The sequence below is a fragment of the Athene noctua genome, chromosome 5 (genome assembly GCF_965140245.1).
Source record: "Athene noctua chromosome 5, bAthNoc1.hap1.1, whole genome shotgun sequence".
NCBI classification, from domain to species: Eukaryota; Metazoa; Chordata; class Aves; order Strigiformes; family Strigidae; genus Athene; species Athene noctua.
Window position 1 is genome coordinate 50,204,985 of NC_134041.1, and position 22,332 is coordinate 50,227,316.

Consider the following 22,332-nt stretch of genomic DNA (forward strand, 5'->3'; position numbering starts at 1 on the left):
GATGGCTGATTATTCAGTGTAGAATACATCTATTTAAATGTGCATGTGAGAGGCCGCCTGTCAGGAGTGAGAAAATAACATCCCTAGACTTTCTGAGCTTCCTAATCGAGAAGATGACTTTGCCAGTCTCTGTCATTATTAGATACTGCTTAGCAGGTACTTATGAGAACTGTTTTCTGTCTATGTATTTGACTGTATAGACTATTTTAACAAGAAAGTTACAACTATATCTTTTTGTTCTGTTCCCTGATTAATTCTGGTAGTGTTATCTGGAGTAAGAAATTTCTTGCCAGACACTGCTTTCTTGAGTATTCATGTGCACAAATTGTAAAAGGAATGCTGCTTGTGACCTCAAATTGGTAGTTTTCCTTTTTTTCTGCATTACTTTTCTTTCTAAATGGGAACTATAACGTGCACCTCTTTAACCAAAAAGTATGTAATTAAATACAACAATCTGTCAAGCAAATAAAGATATTAAATGTGGAAAAAATGAGAAAAAGAAGAGCAGTTGAATAAATCCAACAATTAGCCACTGCAAGAGCTTTAATGACAGCTGTAAGGAAGCTAAGCTTTTGTGCACTATTTTTGTAATGGAATAGTTTGGGTTTTTTTGTTTTCCCTCAAAGGAGCGTTCTCCCCCTCCCTTTGATTCCTTATACCCAAGGGCTAGCTGAATGTAAGCACTGGTAGAAATTTCCAGATCAAGCCTGCTGCTAAAAAACTCTCTATTTTAAGAGGTCTTTCATGAAATGTTATGAGAATTGAATTGCACAGCACTTACTGATCAGGGGAGCTGATAAATATGCAGCTAAAGGGGAGGATTCTTCCAGTGAGATGGACAACAGGTGACTGATCCTTAAAGAGATCAAGAAATGAAGTTATACTGGTGATACAGAACAAAGCAAATTCTCTGTAGCAAGCTCTAACTAATTATTTTCATACACTTTAACATGGTAGCACAGAAAATTAATTAAAAAAAAAAAAAAGGAGAAAGTGTGAAATGGTTCTGTTAGCTAAGGTATCTGTTTCTTCTGAAGAGATACTGTCAAACCAATTAAGATCTCATTTTTGATTTGTTAAGAGGACAGTTTTGCAAATCCTACAGTCAGTGGGGACAACATTTTCTTGAAGAATTTGATTAAAACCTTCATTTTATTTCAATAAGACCATAATATTTGTAATCAGAACAACACATCAGATGATTTAGTTTTCTAGAACTGACCAAACAAAGGAATGTAATATGCAAATAATTTACATTCATTGTGAAAGTTACATTTAGTCTTAAGAAGTTGTTCTAATTTAATGATCTAAATGATTGTACCTCAAGTAAAATATTTTTGTGGTTGTTGCTTAAATCAGGCTTTATTCCTTCAATGTAGGGTGACAGACTCTGTTCTCAATTCCATGGCTGTAATAAAGGGATGACTGCACTGGATTTGCTGTCCTGACAGTTAGTGGGCTTGGAACTGACTCTAGTTCACCTGGAGATATTACACATGTAGCATTTACGATATGCAAGGCCTGCTGGTTTTTACTTGGCTTTATCTTCTGATATAAAGCACATTAATGCTAATATAAAATCAGAGCAAAATCTAAAATTATTTTTCATTAAACTATGTAATGATACACTTAATTACAAATGAAATTAAGTCTGAGCCTAAATATTAATAGTGATCCCATAAATGTGGGAAAAATCTGTTTAATCTTATTCCATCCTATCATCCCCTGCAGTCATGGTTCTAGTAAGCCATTTGCTGTTGATACCTCTATCACAGGGTGTTACTTATCCTTATTTCAAAAACATTTCTGAACAGACACTTGGACTATCACTCTGTGAAGTGATAATTGCAGACAAATGCACACTGGCAGCTGCTTTGTTATTTTGTAATGCCTCGTGGGTCAAAGAAGAAAGAGTAGTAAGTTGGAAAAAAGGAAGGATATGCAGCAACTGATATAGTGGGACATATGGCCCTTTTCAGGCCAGGATCTGTTAGCTGCTCTTTAGAGGCTGGCTGAAAAATAAGAAATGGGACTTCTGGCAGGAGTGTAGGACCTGAGGCAGTGCAGGAGCTTTCCAAGGCTGCCTTGTTTATGGTTTGTACCTAGCCTGCCCTGTGCCATTTGAATGGTACACAAGAGCATCCCTAAGAGCCAGGTGTGGGATGCATTTTAGATAAATATTTTGAGCAGTGCAAGTCTCTTCTGGAAATGGTACGCTTTTAAACATTGCAGAAGAAATAAATTTTTCAATCTTGAAACTTTTTGAGGTTTTGTGCAAGATTTCATTAAGAACTCAGATTTCCAGCTGCAAATCATTTCCACAGCCTTCATAAATTCTTATATTAGGTTATTCACAAACTATTTTTGCAGCATTTGTTCTCTCCCAAAACACAGTATTTTACAGTGGGAAACCAAAAAAACCTACTTCACCACCACTCTGTGATCTGCTCACTACATTTAATTTCTAAAAATTGCTGCTATTAAGATACATATATATATTCTGGGAGGGAGAGAGACTCTGAAGCTGCATAAATGACATATAGATACTTTTTTGAAAATAAATTACTGGCAATCTCCATTTAGTTTTGAGTGCAATGTCAAATAAACCAAGCCATGGATAGCTGAAGAACCATAAAGAAAATATTTTTCTCTTTGCTAGGTCATACATCTGAAAAATGAGAAAAATTGACCTTGTTTATTAAATTACTAAATAGAAGCATGGCTACAAGTTCAAAAAGAAGGTGATGGTTTCCAGTATTGCCACAGACTCCTGTTTGGTTGTGTCTGAAAATGAAGATGTCATGTGCTGATCTGCTGGAATGCTTGTGTTAGCTCACAATTCTAGAAATTATGTTGCTATTTCACATTGATTTATTACATCTTCACAAAATAGGGAAAGCTTTTCAGACTAAGGATTTTAAATCACAGAATCACAGAATTGTCTAGGTTGGAAAAGACCTTGAAGATCTGCTGCAGATCAGAATCTTTCCCCACATTTGCCTCTAAAATACAATTTTTATGATACCTGGAAAATTTCAAGTGCTTAGAAAATGATGCGCTTTTTTTAATGAACTCTGTTTTCAGTCTAGTGTAAAGAAATCATTCCTGAACTGGCATAAAAAGTAACCTTTCTAAGGACTATACTGGATAATTTAAGCTTTTATTAGCCTTTAACTTTTTTTTTTACACATCTCCCCTCCCCCTTCCCTAGGATGCCTTTGAGATAATGGCTGAAAATTATGAGTTCAAAGAAAATGAAATATTCTGCCTGGAATTTCTGAGAGCAGCTTCTGTGCTGAAATTTCTTCCATTTCCAGTAACCAGAATGAAAGATATACAAGGGTTGCCCTGCATGGGAGACCGAGTCAGAGATATCATTGAGGTAATGGACCTCTGAATTAGTTGCCAATTGATTCTTTTACAGATATACTTTTAGAGGTCACAGAGTGCAGCATTGATATCTGTATGTATTTACACAACCTTCTGTATTGACTTGTTACTAAGAATGCAGTAATTTCTGGAAACTTTTCATAGTAACATAGAGTTCCAGCATGGACCGCCTGGCCTTAGGAATAAAGGTAATTAATGGATAAATACAAATTAGTAAGTAATGAAGTATCATCTTTGTATGTAATTTTTAAAGGCTCGTTCTGATTTGGATGTGACAGGTTAACTGTAAATAGTTTTGTTCATGTGACTTCTGCCCTTGGCAACATCACTTTGCTCACCTGAATTCTTTATTAAAAATACTATTTTTGCAAAACTGATAAATATTTTAGTACTTTAATGCTAAATCCTACCTTGCTATAAGTTACAGCAGAGCCTTTTATCTAGGTGATGGACGAACTTTGCATTCTTACTGGAGCTTTGTGTATTCCCTGCATTTTTCTTAGCCTTTTCAGGACCCTACATCTCAGGTGCTGTTCTTCCACCAGTCACCTGATCGGGAGATCTCAGCTGTCTGGAGAGGTCATTGCTGAGTGTTGTGATTCACTCTGGCTCCTTGTTTGCCTCATTCCACCAGTTAAGAATGCAGCCTCTGAAGTGCTCTTTGTGCCTACTGTGTGAGGTCTGGGAGTTCAGTTATGATCCTACAGAAAATAAGATGATTTTTTGGCTTTTATTGGTGGGGCTTTTTTTGTTTGTTAGTTTTTATCAGAAAGATTGAAGGAACTGTATGCTCAAGAAAATAATATATTTGTTCTTATAATGCTCTTTTAAGAGAAGTAAACTCAACCAAATAATGAAATCTAATTTTCAGGACAACTCATTGATAGCTTATGATAAGTAACTGCTTTCTGGCTGTGAATTTATAAGTAAATAAGCACTGTGAAATATATTCCACGGTCCCATTTTTTACTTCATCCTTGAGTAAATTTATGAGTAAATAAGTACTGTGAAATTTATTCTGTGGTTCCAGTTTCTCCTTCATCCTTCAGTAATTTTCTGTCTCAAAAAGGATTGCAGAATTTGATCCTAATGGAATAAAACAATATGCTGGCTAAGGACGTTCTTCATGTCTTTACAGGTGGATAAGACTTTCTTTTAGATTATTCTATTAAATCTTACCATGATTTTATTTTTTAAAAGTAATGTTTTTCTTTGTTTAGGAGATTATTGAAGAGGGAGAGAGTTCTAGAGCTAAAGAAGTGTCAAATGATGAACGTTACAAATCATTTAAGGTAAATCTTTTGAGGTTTGTTGCTGTTGTTTAAAATTGCATATATTTTCCTCTGTTTAGTAGATCTTAGACATAATCATCAATTTTATTATAAAAAAACATCCAATATCAAGTAAAAAGAAAGAAATCTCTTAAAGAGAAAGGGAGAAAAACTGTGATAGAATAAGGAATAATGGTGAAATTGGTTACCTTTCTAATTAATGTAATGCATACACAGTTGCTCTTAAGCTTGGACTAAACAATTTCTTTTTCCTGAAAACTAACGTAATGCAGTCTTTCCTGCAAATTTAACCTGATGTTTTGTTCTGTTTTGTTTGTTTTTTTTCTCACTTGATTATCATTATAACACTACATCATCTTATTGTGGTATTAAGAAAATACCAGGTGAAGATGACTCAGATCTATTTTAATTCTCTTTCATGTGAGACAGAAGGAAGAGTACTGGAGACATTTCTTTGTTAGGCAGATTGTATGTTCAGAGTCATAGCCACACTTCTTCACAGTTACAGGAAATCTCAAACATATAAATGCTGCAGCTTCCATTTCTTAAATTTTCAGTGAAAAAACGAAAAAATATATACTTGAAAAATATTTTTTCAATTTTATCTGCAGTTTCAATCTCTAAAAACACCCTGTTTGTGTTTTCAGGAAAATATAAATCAGAGAGTAAAAGGAATGGGACTGTTTAATTCTCCCCTGCATTACTCACTTTTACTTCAGCTATTGAAAGGCTCTTCCATTCTTTCTGACCCATAATGCAAGTATGAAAGGATGTTCAGTGATAGCTGTGGATGCCATCTGTAACAATACTCAGAGAAGAAATGTAGATTCACATGTATAGCAGGATTCAGGAACCAGAGTTGCTTATTAATGGTCATAAAGATTGAGGATCAGCCATTAAATCTTATGTTTCAGGGTTTAAGAACATTTCTTGGAGATTAGAATAAAACCTATCCGGGGACAGATTATCCCAAATCAACTTTATGCCTTGTTTCACATGCCGAATTAAAACGAACTTCTGTAGCTCTCTTGTTAGCTGAGCAGAGTCTCAACGTTTTGGCTGAATTTCCTGTAGCCACTTTTCCCAATAATTTTTTATGTGTTTCTAAGAAATCCAAAAATCCCCCCATAGTATTAATGAATTCCTAAATTTTACTGTTTAGCATGGTTCTGGTAACTGCTGCAAATCACTTATGATTTAAAAGATCACCACTGGTGTCAGAACCAGAGTTATAAAACAGCTGAAATAAATTATAATCTGTGGTTTAGATGTTAGGGTATGCGGATGACATGGTCAGTTTGCCTCTTAATGGAAATGGATGCTGCAGAGAACAAGTTTATATAATTCACTTTCACCAGCTGAAAAAGAGCAATGCTTGCATATGCAATTGAAGAAATGGGCTACCTGCTACTCATGCTGCACTCTTGAAAGTCTCTGAATTGAATACTGAATAATAATGGATCTTAGTAGGGAAATAAAAAATGTGGGGTTTTTTTCTAAAAATTTGGACAGTGGCATAGAATCCATTTTCTTTAGTTCTGTATCCCAATATTAGTTAAGTCTTTTGCAATTGTTCTACAGTCAATAATAGACTCATTTGAAAATCTTTTAGCACTAGCAAAACTAAAAGATAACAATCTAAATATTTTTAAAAACCACATTCTTTCATAAACTTCCATGATTCTGACAATAACAGGTAATTTCATCCATTTTATACGAAGTGTAGGGTAATGCCTATTTAATATTATAAAAGAATTTTTTTTTCTCTTTTTTCTCTGTCTTAATTATTTCCAAGGAATGAATTTCTTTAGAAAAACACAAAATAAAGCTAGCATGGTTGGAATTCAGAGGTTATAGATTCAATGGAAAACAGCAGTTACTCATGTCTTACACAGCTATTCATTGAATTCTGTAAAAATACAAAGAAACTATTGAGAGCTTCAGTATTGACAAATTGAACATAAAGAACGTGCTTTTGGGCAAGCATGAAAGTTTTCCCTCTTGCTTTCATGTCGCTGTTCATCTGAGATATTGATCCACTGAATAATGCTTACAACTGTGACATTTTTGCTTTACATCCTTTCTTGGGGAATGTTAGTGTACAAAATTACTTTGGAATAAATGGAATATAACCATATAAAATCTCAGAGACTGGTAGATTTGGTCTCTTTTTCTTTTTTTTTTTTTTTTTTTTTTTTTTTTAATTAACAGTGGGCAAAATAGTGAAATCTGTACACCAAATAAGATGTATAGGAATTTAGCTTGTCTCACGTGAGGACTGAAGAATTGTTAGTGTTTAGAATATGCAAGCAAACAAAAACTAATGTTTGTACTTCAGTTGAATCCCATTTTGGAAAACAGTATTGGGCATGACCTCCAAACGTACGTGTCTTATAGAATGAAGTATAAGAATAGGTTAGTTGTCTTTATGTACTTACCATCTGTTTCCATGCACCATTGAGACCCATTGCCTTCCATGCAGAATTTCAAGGGCCACAGGGTTCCCACTGACCCCATGTCTCAAGAGTGCTGCAACACCAAGGTCATGTGTACAACTGGGAGCTGGTAGTGCCTGTAATAAAAAATTGTAATGTCAGTCAAATTAAGAAGACAGTATTGAGACATCTCTTATGCTGTGAGGTCAGTGTAAGGGAATCCAGCTTCTAACATTATTGTTTGCATTTTTATTAAGAAATGAAGTAAAAATAAAGACTACTATTCTTATTTCAAACCTTGATTGAAAGTGTACCTTTAGGTAAATCATATAAAGATCCTGGGGCTACTACCATGTTATTGTTTAGGTTTCATTTTAATGAGAACTATCCATGTATAAAAACAATTGTCTATTCAATGTAAATATGAAATGAAGGAATCTGAACCTGTATGTTTGTATTACTCTATTAATTATCTTCAGTGTAAGTAAACTCTGCCCAGTGTTGTCCTTGTGAAACCTCGTTGCTACCTACTTATTGTTAATTCACTGCTCCTTTAGAAAACAACACTGAAATGTGTGTTCTTCTGCTGACCTTAGCAATTTACTTCAGTCTTTGGAGTGGGAGTGAAGACATCTGAGAAATGGTACAGAATGGGTTTACGAACTCTGGAAGAGGTGAAAGCTGACAAGACCCTGAAGTTGTCAAAAATGCAGAAAGCAGGTAAAGTGAAAGTGTAATTAAAAACTTGTATTTCAGTGCTCTGAGAACTTGGTAACAGAATCAGAGGAGGCGACAAAGTTCATTTATATATCAATTTTCTTGGTGCAGTGTCTTGTGAATATTAAATTATCAAATTAAAATAATATTTGGAATAACAGTGCTCCTAATTAAAAATGGTGTCATTCAAAACATACGAATATGCTTTTTTATTTTTTAATTGCTTACACAGATAGCCAGTGAAATCTGCTCTTTTACACAAAACTATTAATGGGTCATTATTGCACAGGTGAAAAAATTACAGCATTAGGAAAGCCCAGAGCTACTTTTCAGAGGTGAGCTGTCTCCTTCATGGAAGCCCTAATTTAGTGATAAATCAAGATTTGCAATAAAGTACTTGTTAAATTTCTCCCATAATCTTAGCATGTCTTAACTTTCAAGTGTTAAACACGGTAGAATGAATGTTGCTTTCCTGTAGATATTTCACAGCATCACAGAATCATCTAGGTTGCAAAAGACCTTGAAGATCATCCAGTCCAACCATTAACCTAGCACTGACAGTTCCCAACTACACCATATCCCTAAGTGTTATGTCAGCCCTACTCTTAAACACCTGCAGGGATGGGGACTCCACCACCTCCCTGGGCAGCCCATTCCAACGCCCAACAACCCGTTCTGTAAAGGAATGCTTCCTAATATCTAGTCTAAACCTTCCCTGGCGCAACTTGAGGCCATTCCCTCTTGTCCTATCGCTTATTACTGGGTTAAAGAGACTCATCCCCAGCTCTCTGCACCCTCCTTTCAGGGAGCTGTAGAGGGTGATGAGGTCTCCCCTCAGCCTCCTCCTCTCCAGACTAAACACCCCCAGTTCCCTCAGCCGCTCCTCATACGACCTGTGCTCCAGACCCTGCACCAGCTTCGTTGCCCTTCTCTGGACACGCTCGAGTCATTCAATGTCCTTTTTGTAGTGAGGGGCCCAAAACTGAACACAGGAATCGAGGTGCGGCCTCACCAATGCCGAGTACAGGGGTAAGATCCCTTCCCTGTCCCTGCTGGCCACACCAGCATTAAGCACCTAGATTGCTTTAAGCACCTCAGCCTTCTCCTCATCACTTGTTACCATGTTTCCTCCTGCGTCTAGCAGGGGATGGAGACTCTCCCTGGTCTTTCTTTTGCTACTGACATACTTACAGAAACATTTCTTTTTATCCTTGATTGCTGGGCTTTAGACTTCCTGATTTCCACCCTGCATAGCCTCACAGCATCTTTGTAATCACTGTGAGTGGCTAGCCCCTTCCAAAGGCTGTAAACTTTCCTTTTCACCCTGAGTTGCAGCCAGAACTCCCTGTTTAGCCAGGGTGGTCTTCTCTGCCTTCGGCTTCTTTTACAGCACCTGGGGACTGCCTGCTCCTGAGCCATTAACACTTCCTTCTTAGAGAGCGCCCAGCCTTCCTGGGCCCCTATACCCTTCAGGATCATCTCCCAGAGGATCCTTTCAGCAGGTGCCTAAACAAGACAAAGTCAGCCCTTTTGAAGTCCAGGATGTCAGTTCTGCTGCCCCCTCTCCTTGTCTCTCTAAGAATAGAGAACTAACAAACATTTAAGAACAAAAAAGAATAGAGAATTAACAAAATTATTTGATGATCGCTGTGCCCTAGTCGGCCTCCAACTGCCACATCATCCACCAGTTCTTCCCTGTTCACAAAGAGGAGATCCAGCAGGGCACCTTCTCTGGCCGGTTCTCTCACCAGCTGCGTCAAGGAAGTTGTGTCTCACACATTCCAGGAATCTCCGGGACTGGTCCCGCTCTGCTGTGTTGTATTTCCAGCAGATGTCTGGGAAGTTAAAGTCTCCCACAAGAACAAGGGCAAGTGATCATGAGATTTCAACTAAAGGCCTATAGTATATTTCATCCACCTCTCTGTCCTGAGTGGGTGGCCTATAGTAGACTCCTACTACAACATCTGCCCTGTTGGCCTTCCCCCTGATTCTAATGCAAAGACACTCCACCCTGTCTTCACTACACTTGTACTCAAAGCAATAACAGTCCCTAACATACAGCGCCACCCCACCAACTCTCCTTCCTTGTCTGTCATTCCTAAAGAGCTTGTAGCCATCAACTGTCACACTCCAGTCATGGGAGATATCCCACCAATTTTGTGTGTCCCTAAATGAAGGAACTTATTTAAACAAAGTTATCAGTTACATTAAGGAGATTATGTAGCATGACATTAAAATAATGTAACTTCATTTTTGCATTAACTCATGTGTTTTACATCACCTCAGAATCCCTTGGATCAGCTTGCCCACATTCATGCTCCTCTGTTCTTTTTTCTTTTTTATATCATATCCAAATGTGAAGCAAGCTGTAGGACTGTGCTCTTTTGATACAAGCTCTGTGATCAGACATAAAGTTAGCTGGGATATTTTAAATACCTCTGAGCCCTGTACTTGGGTAGAACCCCATCATTTTGGAATGAGCAGCTTTTAAAGCAGTACTCCAGAAATGCTGTTGATGGGAGCTGGTAGGGAAGTCAGAGTAATTTATAAATGTTCAGGTTCTCTGCAAGTGGAGCAATTATCCTGACTGCTATGTCAGAAATGTAACTACTATTGCAATTGATAACCAATTATAATGACAAAAATATATACAAACTATAAGGATAAAGATGAGGGAAAGTAGAGGCTGTCTCTTGCCTTTGATCCCCCACACCCAAGGGAGGAGGCTGACTCCAGGAATAGTGAGGAGGAAGGAAAAGACTCCTGAGGAGGCTGGATCAAAATGCATTTATTCCCCCAACATGTCCTGAAACAAACCTATAGTTTCAGGTTCAGGATTGAATATTTCTTAATTGTTGCCATTAGATAGGATTCCATTGTCCATGGTACAAGTTGTGTGGTTTAAGTCCTTGGTGAGAGGTGACTGTTTCGCATGGGGCTTATGTAGTGCTATGTAGATTTATTTTTGATAATTCCACAGAATGATTGACACCTCTTTGCCTTTGATTTCCAGGGTTTCTCTATTATGAGGACCTTATTAGCTGTGTATCTAAGGCAGAAGCGGATGCAGTAAGCTTGATTGTCAAGAATACTGTGCGTACATTTCTACCAGATGCTTTAGTTACCATAACTGGTGGTTTCAGGAGGTGAGTGAAAACAAATGAGGTCACTTGGCTGTTTTGTTCAGGTACACAGAAAATTATCTTTGTGTCTTGAAAAAAATCAAAGAAGCTTAGCGGAAAAGTATCAGAGTTTGTTTTCAGTGTTTTTTTTTCTTTTTCAAACAGGAGAGCAATCCTATGACATTCCCAGGTTCTTGTGTTTTATTTCTGTAGATACTTGGTTTGTCAGAACAAAAATCTATCTAAGAAGAACTTTCTGGAAAAATGATGTTTAGATCACATAATGTACTTTAGCATTTTTTTTTTTCTTTTACTGGATCTGAATTCCCAAGGTTGAGACTATTGTAAGGCCATACTTGAAAAAAAGATGCAATAGCTTTAAGGCAATCTTGGTGGGTTGTTTGTTTGGTGTTTTTTTTTTTTTTTGGGGGGGGGAGAACTTGGTCACATGAGATTGAAATGTGCTAAGGCAGAGTTTGTCGTGTTAGAAGTGTACTTTGCAGTAAACACTGACTGAACTGAATACAAAGCACTGACTAAACTGAATATAAACTAACTCCTGGTATGGATAAGGTGATCTCAGAATTTCTTTCTTGAGTAATTTTTTTTCCTAAAGCTTTTGGTCTTGCACTGTAAAACCAAACCTGAAACTGTTGCTCAGGATATTCACAATTCATTCTTTGAGCACTTACTGGAGAGCTTTCCTAAGGCCACATGTCAAAGTATTGAGACTGGGGATAGTCTTCTGGAGTATCAGGTTCCTTGTCTATACTCAGTCCCCTGTTATGTCACTACTTGTAGTACATGTTATGCTCATAAACTAAAAAAACCCTTAGTCTGCACCTTAAATATCTTGCTGCTTAATCTATTACTTTGTAAAACTTTGACTAAGTTTTTAATATAAAATATCTTTCAAAAATACTTAAAGTATTCTCTTAGAACTCAGAATGTGCAGTTCTATCACTCATGCAACTGAAACTGGTATGAAAGCAAAAAACAGAAGAATGTTAATAATTAATGTATCACTTCTGTGATTTATTATTGTCAGACTAGATAGGCCTGCATAGACTCACTCTGGAGCTAAATTAAGACCTTATATGAGTTGTAATTACTATATACATGCACAGTGATTGTGATGAACGTATTTCATCACCTTTGTGCCACCTGATGATATTTATAATACATCCCATATTTATTGTAAGAATGTTTGAGCCAGCAGCTGCATAATATCTATAACACAGTGTAGTCAATAAGAAGCATTTGTCTCAAGTATGAACCCTGACTAGAGGTATAAGAACAAGATAAAATTTTGTACTCAAAACTTCAAATGTCATCATTCTGTGAGTCCCTGTTTAAGAGGCATGTGGTGGCAATCTCTTCCCACCAGGGGAAGTTCAGGGACCTGGTGTTGTTAGTAACTTTGGATATAAGTGATTAAGACTTGTCTAGATGGGTCAGAGAGTTGCAGGGACAAAACTGTTATCACACTGAAAATTCCCAGTTTCTTCTGATATGATGGAATTGTGAGCTTTGTTGCCAGCATAGTTTTTTTAAAAGTTAGTATCTCTCACATCAAATTTAAGCCCATTGTTTTGCTTATTTTTTCAGGAGGATATGAGAGTTAGCCATTCTCTTTTTTATTAAGAAGCTTTTGTGTCTCTAAATGGGTATGTCAAGCCAGAAGATAAATTATTTAAGTATCTAATGATGCCTTCAGTGATTAATCCCATATATTAATTATGTGCCTTTAAATATACAGATAATATATTAAAAAACTAAGTTTCAAAATGTCAGTCCTAAATGATGTTTTACCATCCCATTGAAAACAAATACTGCAGTAGAAACTTGATTAAATGGATTGAGGTATCTTTATTAGGCACCTATATTTTAATTCTGAACTGCAATAGACTTGACTACATCTGTTCTTTTTTGCCTATCTCATACAGTGGCAGTATTCATAAGCATGAAGTATGTGTAAGATCACTAGCTCACAGTTTTCAATTAACAAATTATTATTTATTTCTTTCATTATTATGTAAATATTTTAATAAAAGAAGTAGGCAAATTTTATTAAACGACTTGTTTCCCTGATACTATTAAAATAAGAGAAAATGTAGCTCATGACTGCTTTGAATAATATATTGATTCCCCAGGACCCAGATTTGTCTTGTTTTGTATGTTTGTTTCATAACTTGGAAGTTGGTTGTGTTCCTCCAGATTTGACTGGAGAGTTGGAAGTCAGGAATCTCATAAACCTTACTTACTATGCAGGAGAACTGGATGAATTACAAGGAACAGAAGTTCCATTAGCGATCTACAGTCATGGAGATTTGATAGGGTGGAGATGAACTACAGGAAAATTACATTATTTTTCCCAAACCCATCAAGCAAACATATGGCTGAATATATTTAATGAGTTACTAGACCTTTTCTATTAGATTCCTGGAAATTCATCAAATCAGATATTGCAGTATATCTTTTAATCAAAATTAGGAAGCATAGAATAAATTCAAGTAAATAATAGCTTTTTTTTAAAGCCTCAGCAAACTTGTTCATGGACTTTTCTTTGGTTTGGTTTAGATTTCACCTTTACTTCTGTATTGCTTCTTGTACTATTCTTAATGTCAGTTGGTGTTTATAGAAGCCATAATCATGGATGGTGTCAGATGAGCCATGTTTCGGGTATGAATGAAGAAGCAGTTCAAAGGATTAAGAGCAAACACAAGAGAAGCCACTATGTGAACTACAAAAGCATCAGGGCATGAGAAATTGCAAGCACAAGTGCAGGAACAGACTTGGCTGGCAGTTGTATGAAAGCAACAGCGTAACAGGGGAGGATGGACAATGGACAGTGAAAACGATAAAGTCTTGAAGAGAAGAGGCAAGGATATTTTGAGCACAGGTTTGACTGATAGTCTGGAGACTGTGTTGGGACACAGATCACTGCTTGTGACAAGGAAGCAGGATTGCAGGATTAAGCCAGTAGTTACCCATCTGCAGATTATGTAGCACTGGAGACTATTGTTTGTGTATTCCTAATTCAGAATGGTGAAAGATTCACAGGGAAAAAAAAGGCTGTAGACAAGAAGTGAAAATCAAATTACTACTTTGGATCTATGTGGTTTAATCAAAATATCAGACCTACAAATTGTTAGAGTAAGGCATGAAAATTGGAAAAGCTGATGCAATCTTATTGAGAACATACCAAGACCTGTTTCTCTGACCAGTTACACACAATTTCTTTTCTCTTTTGCTCTAATATTCTGTAGTTTCAGCTTAGCCCCCAAATTCTTTCTTCTACCTCTTCTCAAGGGTTATATTACTGAAGCAGACTTCAGTGTCTGCTACTTCCTTGATGCCTTTTCCTTCCATTTCTTTCATCTTTCTGCTGGTCTTCACAAAACAATAGCTCATAAAACATCTTTAATCAGTTCTTTCCTTGTGTTTTTGGTTGGAAGTGACAATAACACTACATTTGGTTGAAGGCAAATCTCTTTTCAGCTATCTGAATCCATAAACGAATATAAAGACTTAATGGCAACCATTCAGTATCTCCCTAATTTGAAATAATTCAGGAACAGAAATGAATAAATTAATGAAGTCTAGAAGACTTTGTCATTTGTTACTTCCCTACAGAAACACTTAGCTAACCACCTGTAAAACATACTCCTTGAGTTTCAGCTGGTATAGTTTTGTATGAGAGGCTGGGAGATTTTTTTCCTTTTTGTTTTAATCTTTTTCTGACACTTATCTGGGTCATTTTAAAACAGAAGTTACAACACTGAAATGCATGAAAATACAGAAGTAGAGCAATTGTAGTTATGAAGTAAATAAATGACACCCACACGGTGTGGAATGCATTTCATTGTCTATCCAGTGAGGCCTATCAGCTTGACCGTAGAGAAGGAAGGACTGAAGATGCTGATAATGCAATATAAAGCATACCATGGACAATGTTATCAGAAAGACTGAATTTGCTGTGCAGCCTATTTGAATCAGGAATTGGCATGGTGTTATTTTCAGTGCCCAGCCTCTCTTATTTTGAATGGCTGAGATTTAAGACTGGTTTTTTGTTAAAGTCAATGAGACAAATTCTGAGGTGAGGAATAGCACCTCATATTACAAGGTACAAAAGCCACTGAGGGTGAAGCTTCCCTTTCAATACTGAGTTAAAGAGAGGCCCTGAGATAGGAAGAAAAGAAACTTTGTTTTAGTGTGTGACATCCCTGATTAATACTGTGTTTGTCCCAACTATATTCAAGGCATGAGTGTAGTTTAGGCTAATGTATGTTATCACTTTTAAATGAGAGTTAAACTGAGGAACTAATAATTTTTTTCCTGTTTATTAAATATGTAATTTCATTCTATGATGAGAATTAAGATTTTTTCAGTAGTAATACCTCATCTTGTATGTATTACTACATTACAGAAAATCTGATTCCTATTAGCAATATGTTAATGCTATTATTAATAATATTAACATTGTTGCAGGATTGTTTGTAATGACAAGTAGACAGAGAACTTCACATTAGGTTTCATGTCAGTGAAACTGGAGGAGTTTCCTCTATTTTTCCTGTAGCTCCATGTTAGGACATGGCTTCACAGTGATTTTAAGAAAAGGTTGTCATGGGCTGAATCATTATCACCACATTCTGCAAGATCTTGGGTTTTTGCTAACTTGACTTCACTGCTGATATTTGGTTTTGCCACAAGAGGTGATCTAGACTGAGGGCTTCCTAAGAGCAAACATACTTGGAGGAAATATTATATAGTATATGTAGTTTATGGCTTCAGTCTCTGTAATGGTTATTCAAATCTCAATACTCACACCCATAAAACCCAAATTTGACTGGAGAGGTTCAGAAAAGGATCTGGAGTAGAATTAAGTACAATAATAAGAATAAATCATCATGTTCATTAACTGCATTTCCAGTATGGCTTTCTGATAGCTTTTCTGTGTGCTTTGTCCATATGACTCACAAATGATTTACTGATTAGGTTTCAGTTTTCTTGTGTTCCGTGTAACACACTCAAATAGTTGTGGTTAGCTCTGCAGGAGCAGGATTGTATCTCTATGATATGAGCACATAGTTACTATATCATCAATAGGCACTTATTTTTTAGAAATTACCTAGGCATCCTATTGGTATTATGATTTCAGTTCTGACTTTCTCAAATGAGATTTACTTAGACACACTTGTTAGTTTCTTCCATCTTTGCCTTAAATAGAGTGAAGTAGACTAAGGAGACACTTTGTTTTAGATAAGTTTTCATATTGCAGTTCTTAAGAAGGTGCCCAAGTGTCCTGGACAATGCATCAAGCAGGATAATTAGTGCCTAAGATGTGTTATTTGTCTTGGTGGGAGGCTAATTCCTCCATCTTGCATCAGTCTTCAGGGAAGTTTTGTCTCAGACTCTTTTAGTATTGAATTCTGTTCTAACATGAGCCTAACTGTAGATCACTATCTCCTTGCTTGAGTTTTTTATTATCTTTTAGATATCTGGTTTTGAGGCTCTGTAACATTTAAAGATAAGGATTGCTAATAGAAAAGCAATGAAGAGAGCAAAGGACAGGGTCAGTGTGTTTGTCAGGCAGCACTGCCATACTTTTGTATATTACAATGCAAAAGTTTCTTTCCTGTGTGCAGTGACATTTCCTACAAGGCAAAGTAATACATAAAGGAATGACATAGGACAGGACTCTTTCCTGTTGTGTATCATAAAAATAATTTAAAGATATCCCTCCTTTCAATCTCAGAGATAAAATAAAATTAAATAGCTGGGACAAAGAAAGACTTCCAGAGATTATTTTACAAGCTCACACACTGATGAATAACTAATGTTATTGTGGCACCTTCATTTCAGAAATGAGACTTCTATAAGACATCTGGAATCAGAATTATCTAACTGTATTGACACATGCTCATAAATGAAAGAATGTGAGATCAAACGTATGAAGAATATAACACTTCCAAGCTCTTCATATATATATACTCAAGACTTTGTGGTTTACTTAACTGAGCTAGTCATGTGGCCTCTGACTGAATTTCCTTATATATCTTGATTAAAAGCTCTATTTGACCTTTTCATATTGGATTCTCCTGATAAAAGTATTCTTTAGCAGGCTGTAGAGGTTCTGTGGTGAGGCTAGAACACTTGATGTGACACCAAATCTTTGTTAGGTTCTAAGAAATAAATGTGTTTGAAGTCCTGTTACACAAATTGTTTTCTTTCTGCTCAAATGTAGGATTAAAATAGTGCCAGACTTCAAACTAATATAATTAATTCAGCAGAAGTTTCTTTCATTAAGTTTTTAGACAAACTCCTAAGCAGAGGTTCCTTATTCTACTCACACCTTGTTGTTATAGTGTATCTACATACATTTACACTATTCTTAGATATAGTTATTTCTATGCTTTTTCTACTCCAAAATACAAGCAGTAATAAGGCAAGATATAAGCTGTATCCAGCTGCTCAAGTCCAAATACTGTAATTTCTGCTCACTTTCTTCCACCGCTGTTCTAAGAAGTAATTTTTTAATCTGCTGTTATTTCATTTTGTCAGGGAGAAATCTGCTATAAAGGAGCTGTGAGGCAAGCTGCTCACTGAAAACTTCAGCTGATATGGTAGTTTGCACATACTCTGATGTAAGCAGATCCTGGAAGACTCTAGTAATTCTTCCAGCACAGACTGAAGAGACTGTTTGGATATTTGTGAGCACAGCTTCACCTCTGATAAACTATAGTTCACTCTGGATGAGGTTTTTAACCCACAGATGTTCTAAACTGAGCTGGTTGGTCTTAAAGTTTGGTAAAACAGCTTCACCTTACTGAACTCCCTAAATTTAAAAGTGTTTGACCTTGAGGTATTGGGATGCTGTGAATGAAAATATTCTGTGGCAGGAGTCAGAGGCACTACAACTGGGAAGAAACAGAGGTCATCACTAGTTTCTGCTTCTAATTTTTCATAAGCCATTAAAAAATAAGTTGAGAAAGGATAAAATCATTTTTATCCAAATTAATGGCCAGCCAAGTCAATTTAGAAGATAATCTATTGGAGTAATTCAGACACTTCCTTTTGTCATTAGAGCTTTGATTATTTTTCCACTCGTTTCATCTATTATTAGCTATGATGAATCATGAAGTGGAAGCTGATGAATAAGGTATGTAGGAGTCATGGACAAAAAGAACTTTGAAAGAATCCATGAAACATTTGAGTACTCAGCACAGTGTATTCTTTCAAAGCCTTTCAAAAACTTGTTGATTCAAAACTTTTTACATGCCCTAGTCTACTCAAACCTTTACCACTTTCACAGTTTTATCAGCTCATTAGAAGGATGCTGTTTAGTTATATACCTCTCTTCTCTCTAAAGCTGTTTCAAGTGATGGGTCCAGAGAGGAGGTGGCAATGCCACTGATTTCTGTGAAGCCAGTGGTTTTACACAGTGTATGTAGACGCAGAAACTCCCTGGATTAGCTTTACAGTTTCCATGCAGCTCCTGGAGTGCATTTCTAACAACCCTTAACAGTGTCTAGCATTTTCTGTATCCTATCAACACTGATGATGAATACTAATGAGTAAACCAGAGCAATCTAAGTAATGTTTATACAGAAAGATATGAAATCCCAGATTAAAAAATTATTTTGGAACTATTACAACAAAGACTTCTTTGTTAGCTTTTTTTTTTTTTTTTTTAAACTGAACTGGAAAAAAAGAGAATGAAAACCAAAACTAGGGGAAATGTATTTTCTTGTCAGGCAGTCAATCTGAAATTTTAGTTGTGTACTGATACATGATCAGATTTGTTACTATTTTAACTCTAGACAAAGTTTTTATATGAAACTGGCTAAAAATCTTTAAAATTACTGCATTAATGACTGCTTTTTGCTATTTAAAATATTTGTCATTTTACAGAGTGTCAGGACTATTGGCAATAGCATTTTCAAATTACAAAGCCAAACTTGTAGAGGCAAAGAAGCATATCACAAGTACACTACTAGGAGTAAGATAAGGTATTGTCTTAAAAATAGATTATTTCTTTACAGTTCACATAAAAGTAGTGTTTTGTTCATTTGATATCCAAATCTAATATTTAGTGTTAAAATGAAAACCAAAGTGTGCAATTAATTGAAAAAGTGCCACTATTTCTAGTGTAATAACAAAACTAAAATTCACAGGACTCTAACTAGTTTTGACCACAAATAGTAAGTAGGTTGCCTTTTCCTATAAAAAGTTATTTTAAAAGAGTGTACAAGACAAGGTTGCCTGATGAGCTTGGGCTGATAAATACATAGATCAGTTTGTCCATTATCAGAGGCAGAAATGCCCTGTTAAAGAGAATCCTGCTGATAGATGTAGTAAGATGCAAAAGTTTAAAATGAGCAACAATAAATCAGAAGTGAATCAGAATAAGTGAGAAACTTGCTGTGAGCAGATAATTTATGTATGCTTATGTAATTGTGTATACAGTAATAATATATAAATATAAAGATTGTATATGAAGAAAGAACTGAATAACAGCTATAATGGTATTTAAAGAATTTTTCTCCTTTTGCTTTTTTCTGATTTGCATTTTAAGGTCACTTTCAGTCTTTTTTGGTACATAAGGGTCACCCATTTGACAGTTCTGGGTTTCTGAATTATACAGAAATATTTTTAGAATGCTTGCCACTGCATAAAACCAAAATGTTAATGGCTTCACTAAGTCAAATTAAATTTTAATGGCCATGGTTTAATTTTTCTTTTAGCCCATTCACATCCTTTAAGTAGCATTAAATGTGATTCAGTTGTCTTCTAATATCACAGCTGACCTGAATAGCCTTTTCAATTAGCCTTTTAGATGAAGCAGATCTGATATATTTTAAATAAATAAAGATCTCTTTTTATTGGTTGAATGCTGATATTCACAGCTCATTTAATCCATTTATTGAGATGCAATGTCAAAAGAACAACAGTTTCTTTGTGCAGTGCTGGTGAATAATATGTAGAGATGAGACCAAAAAAAATCACAGCATCTTTGTTTTGTAAGTGAGTGTAATTTAAGGAAGAAGAACTTAAAAAGATCTGTTTAAGATTCTAAGAAAGATGCATGACTGAGAAATGATGAAAATTATTTGCCAAGAAGTTACATATTGAAAACATTTTAGGAAATGGTAAGAAATAAAGTGAGCTAACAATGCACATTCCCCTCATAAATTTATTCTGACATCTTGTAAATAATCTAAACAGTAGATGGATTTCTCAAGTTTTTTAAATCTGTTCATTCTGTATTAGTGTTTTATGTTTTAATTTCATATTTTCATGGATTATTTTAGTGTTTACTATGTAATATGCCTTTTACTTATGCAAAAAGTTACATAAATTGTTTAGAAATCAACCATAGTTTGTTCAAAAGCATGTTTGATGTTTCCATAATTCTGTTTGTTGTTTGTTCTCATTTTTGGATGACAGTTTCTCAAAACCTTCACTATATAACAGAGGTGGCCTACTGTGTTAAAGCCTTCACTGTGTATGGGAGCAGGCATGGGGAAAGATGCTTCTAGGTTTATTGCTCAGCATGGGATACAACAAAGGCAATCTGGGGTGTCTTTTATGTAGAAGAGCTGGGTTGAGGATAATTTGGACTGTAGATGTATATTTACCAGTGGCTTTGGTCATCAAAGTGCGAAAGAATGGCCTTGTCATTAGCTAGAGAAAATTTCAGCGCTGACTTCAGTTTTGCCAGTTTAGTTGCTTGTATGAGTGTCAGATTATAAACCCGCCCACAAGTAACTTGCTTTCTCCTGATGTGTAAAGTCCTAGCTCTGAAACAAATACTAGTCTATCTTGATGGCTGGCTCATTAGACTCACCTGAGTGGAAAGAAGCGGTGACAGCTGTCATTATGAGTAACAATACTCCCAGCTCCAAACTACAGTGGCTTGTGCTGTGGCACTCTTTAAGATAACATACCATTAGAATTCCAAAACGTTAAAACAGGTTTTGCATTATTGACACAATTTTCGAGACAAGTTTGCCAAAGTGAATGTTTTGAAAAGTGTTAAAAGGGGGGTGTTATAATTCAACTATTTATAGTCCCAATATATCAATGAAATATACTTAATAACCATATTCTTCTGACCATTTTAATTTTTAAAAGCTTAGCGATAAAAATTGTTGTGATTTTTATTATGCTAGGTGAACTGAAAAATATTAAATCAGCTTTTTAGAACAATTAACTTATGCAGTGCTGGTTACTGTTAGCGTTATGAAAAGTAAACATAAAAATTACTAAGTTCTTGTATGACTTATACTGAAAACACATCTTATTTTTGGAAGGGAAAATGCTCGGCCATTCCTTGAACACTATTCTCCTAAATACACATTCTTACAATATACAAATATGTCATTTTTCAGTAAGCATAAAACATATTAATAAGCTCACAAAAGCTCTTTTGCACAGGACACAAGCATAGTGTTGATACGGTTTGAAAAGGATACCATTTTATCCAAAAAAATCCCATCAAGTCCCATGGCCCCAGGCATTATTATAGCATACAATCTGGGGCTGGGGCAGGTGGGCAGATTGCATGATACAGAGCAGGTACTAAAATTGATTTATCAGTATAATTTTATAAACTGGAAAATCTGCTTCCTAGTAAGGTGAACTATTGTTCTTTGAATGTTTTGGTAATTTGGGAGCAGATTAGTATGGTAGGTATTTCATGGAGGAATAAAAGCTGTTCTGATAAAAAGGAAACTGTACAAATAATTGGTACCTAACATTAACATGTACAGAGATGTATTTGCAGACTGAATAACGTAATTTTCAAAATCTGTACACAGAATGACAAGTAATTCTTTACAAGAACATCTCAGGCAAGATCAGTGGTGATAACCTTAGAACTATTCTGTAGCAGAATCATGTTGTATATGCTGTAGTTAATTTGAAGTGCATAAAATAGGGCTCATGCAGTTTGCAGACATTATTTTTCATGCTACTGATATTAGATATAATAGGAATATGATAGAATATGAATATATAATTTTTATTAAGTTTTGATTTTATCACATCCTTCACTGCGTAAGAAAGTCTAAATTCAGTGAAGGTTTGATTAACTCTTTTGGGAATTTTATTTTAGTGGCTTTTCACTAATGTTTGTTTGGGGTTTTTATTGCAAGCCAAAACATATCAGCGGTGTTATAGAATAGCTCTATATCCAGAAACTAAGACAGTGAATGAAGATCATACATTTATATTTAGGGCTAGTTGAAAAATATCTATTAAAGTATTTATAAGCATTGTTTGTTTCCTGTGGAAATTTTCAGTTCTTCATTGAAGAACTGGACAGCAATGTCATTCTATTGTCTAGCAGGAGCTATAATTCAAGTGATTTGT

At 35.6% G+C, this 22,332-nt stretch overlaps 1 protein-coding gene across 1 annotated transcript in view; it reads left to right on the forward strand.

Annotated features, from left to right (window-relative positions):
• DNTT (DNA nucleotidylexotransferase) overlaps positions 1–22,332 on the forward strand; it is a 102,171-nt gene that overhangs the window by 19,136 nt on the left and 60,703 nt on the right. Inside the window, exons 4-7 of the mRNA XM_074908400.1 lie at positions 3,212–3,382; positions 4,611–4,682; positions 7,714–7,837; positions 10,848–10,980. Of these exons, the coding sequence (XP_074764501.1) occupies positions 3,212–3,382; positions 4,611–4,682; positions 7,714–7,837; positions 10,848–10,980 (500 nt within the window). The remainder of the gene's footprint in view (positions 1–3,211; positions 3,383–4,610; positions 4,683–7,713; positions 7,838–10,847; positions 10,981–22,332) is intronic.